We start from the raw sequence: 9,639 nt of genomic DNA, 5'->3' as shown, positions 1-9,639 counted from the left end.
GATTTTATTTAACGCATTCCATCGATAAAAATCTTCTGAGTGTAAGTCAAGTATTTAACATGATCTGGGTACCACGTCACGGATCCGTGATGGCTTAGTAGAGAAGCATAACAGTTTCTTTTATTTTCTCCAATGCGTCGACGACTTTGAATCTCTCTCTCTCTCTCCATATAATATTTGAAAAATTGAAGGGAAAGAGTGTTCGCCATTTCTCTGAAAAACGACACCTGAGACAAGGTCTAACTTCTAAGATACAGGCTCATTCAAACCGCTTGCTTTGCCTTTCTTGGGTTCTGTTGATTCCGTCTTACTTCCTCCCTTTCTCTTCATAGCATACTAATTCCTGGTCTGGGTTCTTGACTTTTTTTGGTTATCATTCTTCAATCAGATTTTCCTTGAAATTGGGTCCAAGACCTGAATCCCAGTACTAGAATCCAAATTGGATTTTTTTTTTCTCCTATTTTTCACCTGCAATATCAGTTTCAGCTCTGAAAATCTGATCTGGGCTCTTCCGAATATCCCAAATCTTCCAAAAATTAGCTCCAAAGATCTTAGTATTGACCCATTCATCTCTCTTGAAAGTGTGAATTCGAGGTGTACGTAGATATGGGTATCTGTTTCGGCAAGGACAAGGTTCCAGAACCAAGTAAACCAAGTGCTAATGGGTACAGATCAGTCGGCAGCGGCGGCGGTGGCGAAGGGGGAGGAGGTGTGGCAAGGCATCAACAGAGAACTCAGCCTCCTGTGCTTCATCAGCCTAAAGCTCCTGCCCAGCAAATCCACACAGTACCGGAAAAGCGATCGGCCCCTTCACATCCGCCTGCCCTTTCTCCATTAAAGCAGCCTTCTCCTTATGCTGTTGTTCACGAGCCAGATACCATACTAGGAAAGCCATTTGAGTCTGTGAAATCCTACTACACTCTTGGCAAAGAACTGGGTAGAGGCCAGTTTGGTGTGACTTACCTCTGCACGGAGAACTCGACTGGCCACACTTATGCCTGCAAGTCAATATCAAAGAGGAAGCTTGTTAGTAAGAACGATAAGGAAGACATTAAAAGGGAGATTCAGATAATGCAACATTTATCTGGGCAGCCTAACATTGTGGAATTTAAGGGTGCTTTTGAGGATAGGCAATCTGTTCATGTGGTGATGGAGCTGTGTGCAGGTGGGGAGCTCTTCGATCGGATAATTGCGAAAGGGCACTACTCTGAGAAGGCAGCTGCCCATACATTCAAGTCCATTGTTAACGTTGTCCATGTCTGCCATTTCATGGGTGTGATGCATCGAGATCTGAAGCCCGAGAATTTTTTGCTCTCAAGTAAGGGCGAAGGCGCTATGCTGAAGGCCACCGACTTTGGGTTGTCTGTCTTTATTGAGGAAGGTGAGCTCCCCATCTTCTTCTTCTCCCTTTTGTTTTGTGAGCTGCACATGCCCTAATTTTAGCATCTAAGTTGTGATGAAATTCATGAATTTAGCCTAGATTTTTCCTTTATTAGATCCTGTTTTGCAACTTTATGCTTTTCTAAGTTTGCCTATTCTCAGTCTCATGGAATTTAACCGAACTAGGACCTCTTAATTAGCCTTGTATTGGAAAAAATATCTCTTAACTACTCTGTTTTGACTCCATTATTTTATCTCATGAGTTTCATCAGGAGATTTTTTTTCCTTCAATTTATATCATAGAACCTACTTTGCTAATCTTATAATATAACTGTCCATCTTATTCCACATAGAACAAGCTGAAGAATGAGTGACACAAGGATAGTTTCAGAGATATAGCATCTAGGTTATAGATGGGGAAAAGTTGACCAAGATGGGTCAGTAATGTGCAGCCAAGAGCAATAACCTTATCAGCTGAAAAGTGAGATCTAACAAGTTGAAGTTGCAGGACTAGGGGGAGAGCAAGAAACGTGGGTTGAAGTAATGAGTGCTAACTTTATAGAGGAAGATATTTACAGCCTTCAATGCAGCCGAATAGCAGAACAGGAATTGTATGGCTAACCTCAAGTAGTAGGGATAAAGGCCAAGTTCAATTCGGTTGGGTTAATGGACTTTCAGATTATATGTTAAAGCTTTTTTAATACATATATGAAAGAAAAAAAGCTGTCATTCCTAATTTTAATCTAGAAATTCAGTTGCAGCCTTCCAGGATGTAGTCTATCGATTTATCAATGATATCTAATATAATTGAACCTACACCGCTGCATAGTTGTCAAGGCATCACCTAGACGTCTAGGCACCTTGGTCGCCTTGCGTCCAGGCCCCCACCAACGCCTTGAGTTGCCTAAGTGCCTTGTTGGTGTAACCTTGCATCCAGGCCCCCTCCGATGCCTTGCATCGCCTAGATGCTATGACAACTATGCACCAGTGTATTCAGTTAATTGTTATAATGGAACATGCGTGGAAGCATATTTTCAGCGAAATATAAAGAATCACTGCTTACATGAATGGACTGGAATGGAATTCGGACCTAAAATAGTGGTTACTCATCTTTTCCCCCCTTCTCGCCCCCCCCCCCCCCGGCTCCCAATGGTCTTAGTGCATATTCAAAATCATCATGATGGTGGCTATTATATATGTTTGACTTGAAAAGATTAACATCTTGGAAGAAGTCAGCACCTGCTAGCCTGAAATTGTGCTGGCTTCAGAGTTACTGATCCTCAGTTTTGTAATGGCCTGTTATTACTGTTGTTTCTGGAATCCTCCAGGCACATTCTATAGATGAACTTTACAATTATTTCCTTATAGGGCATAGCTAAAGCTGATTTAGCTGTACACTCATCTTGTTAAGAAGTTTGTAAGAAGGTTCTCTCATCTTCCGACGTAAATTTGACACTTTAATAAGTTTAATAAGCTGGCGTGAGCTCCCCTTCATAAATTCCTAGAACTAGAAATGATTAGCACAGAAGTAACCTCGCTTTTGAAGCATGGTTCTCCCTTCAGTTGTACCATTTAACTGTGGAGGATAAGATAGGTGCAGAACTCTCATGAAATATTTTTTTATTCAATTTATCTATTCTTAATCTCAACATGTTATTGCCAGCATCCTTGGTTTTTATATAGATTCCATGTGCTGCTACCATCTTCTTCCTGGTGTCTTGATATATCTACCGTAAGATGGATTTAAAGTATCAATTTGTGTCTAAAGTTGTATTTGACTCTTAATTAAAGCCAGAGGTTGGGTCTGGATTCACTTAATCCTAAGAAATCCAATATTGATCCCCAAGTTAAGCCACTTGAATCCTGACGAATAAAATGAAGTATCTTAATTTTCCTCTACTAAAAATTAAGGGAAAATGAAGACCCCTTAGATGGCCTTCTTCTAACTGGATACCTTCCCAATCCCTAGGTCTCCCAAGGACAAATCCCGAGGATTTGTAATTTGACCTTCTCATGATCACCATGAAGAAAGCTATTAGTTAACTTCAGTTAAATTGACTTATGATCCACTGCATGATTTTTTTTTTTCCAATTTACCAAGGCAGTTTATTTGTTAATTCTTTTCCCATTGTTTGCCGATTGTTAAAGGTGACTCATGATAGGGGGAGTCTTCCTATCGTGATATGTGTTGAGTTGTAGAGTTGTGTTTTATGTTTACTTTTAGTTATTTACTTCAATTGTAATTGGAACTTAGACTCTTGGTAGGTTTCCTACTAAGAGTATACTACTGAAATATAATATAAGAAGCAAGGTTGGTCTACGATAGGCAGATACTGAATCCTAGCATGTTCCAGGATTCACCATCTTCTCTCTCTTGATTTTCTTCTCTTCTCTTCTTCTTCTTCACATGTTCTGGTTGTTGATATCAGTCTTTGTTACACCGTTGTTAATATGTGCTTTTGTTTTATTGCCATTATGAGGAACTGTCCTTTATAAAAGTTTGTTTGGCATCTTGATCTCCTACTAACTTGATTCTGTGCTTGCTTCTGACCTCTCTATCTTATGGATTTGTGTGACTTTCCTACTTTTTTCTCTTAGTAATAACTATTTTGCGTTCCAATTGCATTTAGTTTGACTTTGAACAACCTTCTATGGATGTGCCAGGTAGGGTGTACCGAGACATAGTAGGGAGTGCTTACTATGTTGCTCCTGAAGTTCTGAAGCGTAGTTATGGGAAGGAAATAGATATTTGGAGTGCTGGAATTATATTGTATATTCTACTCAGTGGTGTTCCTCCTTTCTGGGCTGGTGAAGTCATTGTGCTCTCTCTTCATGCTAAGACATTTGTGCTCTCTCTTATACAGTCCTTTCCATTTAGTTTCAGTTTGAAGTTGTTATATTAATTTATCATTTCAATGACGGGATATTGCAGAGACGGAGAAGGGAATATTTGATGCAATATTAAAAGGTTATATAGACTTTGAAAGTGACCCTTGGCCATCCATATCAAGCAGTGGCAAGGATCTGATTAGAAAGATGCTAACACAAGACCCCAAAAAGCGGATTACTTCTGCACAAATTCTTGGTATTTTCCTCTCTTTGATTATTTTTATTTGTTTTATCTTATTGCAAAGACAATTAACTTCTTTTATCTTTAGTTAATATTATCGGTAAGGATTTTTGTCAAGATATTAATTTTAAATCAGAAATTATGGATCTTAGGATAATATGTTATTTGAGAACCTTAAATGGCATTATAATTTGTCAACAGCTAAACTAGAGTATTAAAACTAAATTATTAAAGTTGTTTATGATTGAAGTACAGTTATCATATTTTAATGGAATCACTATGTTCTAAGTTGAACACTGTAAGGTTTATTTTGCTTCAATCGTATGAAAACATGGCTGTCAGAAACAAAAATCATAAGTGAAAAAAGCCACTTGTTTTCTGACATTTCAAGGAAGTGTAATTATCATAACAAAAGTCTTAGATTCAAAAGTCTGGTTGACATGATAAATTCACATTATATTGGTTAGATTGCTGCTAATTTTACATGCATTTATATGACATACATGACCTAATCCATTTCAGTATAAATAATGATCCAGAGCACCCATGGCTGAGAGAAGATGGAGAAGCATCTGATAAACCAATAGACAGTGCAGTTCTCTCTAGGATGAAGCAATTCAGGGCGATGAATAAGCTCAAGAAGCTTGCACTGAAGGTAAATTATTAATCCATGTTCAGGGACTTGCCATTTTCAGAGAAGCAATAAGGGAAGAGTAAAAGGCAAAACTGGACTTGAAGTCAAGGCCTTGTTTGCAAGGGAATTAGGAGCATTATTTTCTGGCCTGGATCAAAATGGTTTTAATAGAAGACATTATCTTTGCTCTGCCACACATGTATGCATTTGTGATGATCTTGTAAATGATATCTCTTGGCTGAAACTTTACCTGATTGAATGTTCCTGCTATAAAATCTATTATATTCTATAGAAGCTTAGGAAAAAATAAAGGTGTGCTTTGGGGGAAGAGAGCTGTAGAGTTGACCATCTTTTGTTGACATATAGATTGAATGATTAAAGTTAGTTTGAGTTCTGCTTCCCCCCCCAAAAAAAAATTTTTTTTTTTTTGAGAAAGTGTAGATATATTTTCTAAGAGTTAGTCAAGGTAGCCATCACAGTTGGGGGGGGGGGGGGGAGGGGCTTGGATCCCCAAGGTATACAAATATATACAAAGGAAAGGGCCCACAAAATCAATCAAAGGAATGGAGCGCCATGTAGCATGTGATCTTAAAATTTAGAAGCCCAAAAAATATATGTTCTAATCATCCTTTGAAGCAGCCTATCAAACAGAGTCCTGTCATTGTCAATAATCCTATATTTTCACTTAAGAAAAGAGGAAAGAATTCCATGTTTGAAGTTTCTTTCCTTGTACTTGAGCAAACTACTGCTCGGCATAAGCTCCAAATGTATGCACAGTGCAGGAGGATGGATTGTTGAGTTCTCCCATCCTTTTGTCCAGTAGTTCAAAAAACTGATTTGAATATAGTAAGGTATCCATCCACACTTCTAGGTATTTCAATTATCGTGTTTTCTGCCAAGTTTTTCTAAGCTACCATGTTGGCACAGAAACAGATGTCCCATAGTATGTTTTGTAGTTTTTCGGATGGCTTAAACATGCATTGCTCATTAATAAAAAGGTTGAAATATGGAAGTTTCTTATAGTAATCTTGATGACTTGGAACCGTCTCTAGGTGATTGCGGAAAATCTTTCTGAAGAAGAAATTAAAGGGCTGAAGGCAATGTTTGCTAACATGGACACAGACAGCAGTGGTACAATCACTTATGAAGAATTGAAGACAGGGTTGGCTCGACTTGGATCAAAGCTTTCAGAAGCTGAAGTTAAGCAACTAATGGAAGCTGTAAGATCCAATAAACCCTGCAGCTTCCATTGCTCTAGTTATCATATTTATCTCAGTCATCATTCCTTGACTAATGTATTCTGCATTTTCAGGCTGATGTTGATGGAGATGGTTCAATCGACTACATTGAATTCATCACGGCTACAATGCATAGACACAAGCTAGAACGGGATGAGCATCTATTCAAAGCCTTTCAGTATTTTGATAAAGATAGTAGTGGGTTAGTTCGCTCTCTTCTAACCTTCCAAATAAGAATGTTCAATTTATTTTCAAATGGGTACATAAGACATTTCTGAGCAGTTCTATTGGTCAGAATGTTGAATAACCCCTTTTGTTTTTTTTTATATTTGTATCGTTGAAGTGTATTTTTGGCTAATTCTGCTGCTCCTCTGAAAATAGGAACCATGTTGTCATCTTAAGAATATTAGAATCACTTCATGTGGTGTTGTGCATCAGGTTTACTTGGGTTTCTGTGTACGACGTTGATCTGCTGATTTAGTCTGTTGATTGCTCGGTATTCCTGTATAGTTTTGGTAGATAATGACAATCTTTGTTAGGATGATTTTAGAGACAATTTGGAGATGGCAAGTTATCACCGAACCTATTAAGGCATCAAATAATTTACCTAGATGTGAGAAAATACCAAGCCACCAAAATTTTGAGGATTGCAGCATGACTCTAATATCCTTTTTTTGTGGATGTCCTTAACAGGTTTATTACGAGAGATGAATTGGAAACAGCGATGAAGGAGTACGGAATGGGCGATGAAACCAGCATCAGGGAAATAATACAGGAGGTGGACACAGATAATGTAAGTTTTATCTACTTCTGAAACCTGTTGTACTGCTATAGAATTATCACTGGGAACTGATTCTATTGAACCTACAGGATGGTAGGATCAACTATGAGGAGTTTTGTACAATGATGAGAAGTGGAACGCAGCAGCAGCATCCAATGAAACTTCACTAGTTCAACTTATCAGTGGCTATGTACGTTTGAACGAGTTTGTGTATTACATTTAATTTGATGACTATGCATACCAAACTATGAGAGCAACTCAACAGCCGAACGGTCTCATTGGAGGTCTAATTTGTGTTGCTGACATTCAATGGAGCCTTTCATAAATGTTCTTCGGAAACAGAGGATCATTTCCGTTGTTTGTAGTTGAAAAATGTAGTCTTTGTGCATAATCTAATTTCTAGGTTCTTTTGTTTTACTGTGCTTGTATTTCTTCATCATGCCTTAATAAGAGGAGATTTCCTTTTCGGGATGATTATATTTTGTTGAATACCAATTGTTGGCAGTTTTTCTTTTCCACTTGTGAAGTTGAAGGCCGCATTGTGAGGTCGAATGAGACTGAAATTTTATGGACAGAGATCTCAAGGTCCCATGCTTGCAAATCAAATTTTAGCCCCCCCCCCAAAAAAAAAAAAAACAAAAAAAAAAAAAACAAAAAAAAAGGTATTGGTTAAGAGAATGAAGCTTTGGAAACTCAATGAAAAGTTGAAGAGTTTTGGAAATAATGCAAGGGGAATATTCCAATACATGGGTGAGTATATATTTTCTTTGGTAATCATATGATTGAATGAGTCTGAAATAGTACACACTGCTAATTCAGACTATTTCTTAGATATTCAATGGTCAGATTTGTCATTTTACACTCCCATACACTGCAGTTAGATAAATATTTTCTAAATTAAATATATTATATTTTATCTTTTGACTTGTTTAATAGACAAGTAATTACTATCATATTATAAAGCCTTTTTTTCTTTCTTTCTAGTTAATCACCAATTTTTTTTTTATTCTATTACACAAACAATATTTTTTTGGGTTAGAAAAACACTTGTTATTTGTTGGAATAGATACTACTTCATGTTCTTAGGCTTTCTAAATATTTCATATTTTTTTGGACTTTCCATTTTTACAAGTTTTTTATCTTTCATTGCTGAAGCAGATGCAATAAAGAGAATGCCCTCCTGGTAAAACAAGCTTGGGTTTGTAAAGTTGAAAATAGAATCTGATTAGCTCATGCAATTGCTCAAGAACCTGTTCTCTACTTCTAGTTCTCTATTTTTTCTGCCTACACTTGGTCTGTTTATTTTGAACTTCTTCAAGGATGATTGAATGCATCTCATTTTCATTTATGGTAAAAGAAAAAAATTGTCTAAGAAATTATTGTTTTAAGGAGTTGTAACTTTAGAAACTAAACAGATTTAATTAGTAATTTTGAAATGTATAAATTCTTATTTAGTTCAAATTCTCCTTTCAATTATTAACCTTACAATCAGTCAGCTTGCATGTCTTAGAGCCCACCTACATCAACTAATAACCTGCCAAGCCACAGATTAGTCAAGCTCATTTCCATTCTAATCAGTCTTTGAGGTGTGATTTCTCATATGTTATGACTTAAAATTCTTTTCAAATCTGATACACACTGATGAAATATTGTGCCACTTTCATTAAATTGCAGTTAAAATGGCAAGCAGGCAACGCGGAAGAAGTTCTTTGCTTGACGTAATGAGGATGAAGATCCCATTTGGTTGCAAGGAAAGCAAAGGGAAATATTTGTATTTCTTGTAAAATATATTTCACTTTTCAAGGAAATATTTAAATTCCCCTTATAATCAAACACTAAAATGACTGTTCGTGTAAAATATATTTCACTTACCTTTCCCTTGCAACCAAACAGAGCCGAAGGTTTATGATTTAGCGGAGAATGTGGATAGGTGAATCCAAATGTTTGGGATAATGCTTTGTGGACTTGACTGAGCCATATGTGGTCAACGTAATCTTGCTCTCTTCATCTCTACCCACACCCGTAAGGGCTGGAAATTTGATGGGCCGAGATGGGCTCGGGCCTAACATTTAGACCCAAGTCTGTTCAGAGTACGACCAGGCCGGGCTCTGGGCCTATTAAGAACAAATGTTTCTCTTGGCTGGGCTCCATCCTGGGCTTTATAGTGCGTCAGTTCGTTAACAATGCCATGCTTGCCATCTTGGGCAGGCCCGACACAGGGGTGTGCAAAATGACCGGCACACCCCTGGTGATTTCCGCCTTTCTAGGGGGTGCACTGACCGTTTCGCACACCTCTGTGTCTAGGCGCAAGGACACGCCACAATGTGTGACCGGGTGGCGTTCATTTTCCCTAATTTTTGTTTTGCTTATTCAAATCAAATGTTCCATTTGATTGCAAGGAAAATAAAAGGGAAGGAAATGGACAATTTTCAAACAAAAAAAGAAACTTTTGTAATCATTACTTAACATGATTGTACAATCTACTTAAATTCCTTACCATATCTAGTAACAATACTTTGCAAAGTAAAAGTGAAAC

At 37.4% G+C, this 9,639-nt stretch overlaps 1 protein-coding gene across 1 annotated transcript; it reads left to right on the top strand.

The window, feature by feature from the left end:
- The first annotated feature begins 332 nt into the window (after positions 1–332).
- LOC122640993 (calcium-dependent protein kinase 2-like) lies at positions 333–7,577 on the top strand. Its single transcript, XM_043834305.1, has 8 exons — positions 333–1,381; positions 4,045–4,188; positions 4,313–4,465; positions 4,990–5,105; positions 6,137–6,304; positions 6,397–6,524; positions 7,016–7,115; positions 7,193–7,577. Exons 1-8 carry the CDS (start codon positions 607–609, stop codon positions 7,271–7,273), a joined length of 1,665 nt encoding a protein of 554 aa, XP_043690240.1. The 5' UTR covers positions 333–606; the 3' UTR covers positions 7,274–7,577.
- The last annotated feature ends 2,062 nt before the right edge of the window (positions 7,578–9,639 follow it).

The sequence above is a fragment of the Telopea speciosissima genome, chromosome 9 (genome assembly GCF_018873765.1).
Source record: "Telopea speciosissima isolate NSW1024214 ecotype Mountain lineage chromosome 9, Tspe_v1, whole genome shotgun sequence".
In the NCBI taxonomy this organism is placed as follows: domain Eukaryota; kingdom Viridiplantae; phylum Streptophyta; class Magnoliopsida; order Proteales; family Proteaceae; genus Telopea; species Telopea speciosissima.
The sequence above is the reverse complement of the archived record's forward strand: the minus strand, read 5'-3'. Positions and strand labels throughout refer to the sequence as shown.

Excerpts from the sequence above, each read along its gene's own strand:
- LOC122640993 (XM_043834305.1), top strand. The coding sequence starts at position 607 with ATGGGTATCTGTTTCGGCAAGGACAAGGTTCCAGAACCAAGTAAACCA. Across the intron at positions 6,525-7,015 it reads TTTGATAAAGATAGTAGTGG|GTTTATTACGAGAGATGAAT; the intron begins GTTAGTTCGCTC and ends TGTCCTTAACAG. Across the intron at positions 7,116-7,192 it reads AGGAGGTGGACACAGATAAT|GATGGTAGGATCAACTATGA; the intron begins GTAAGTTTTATC and ends TTGAACCTACAG.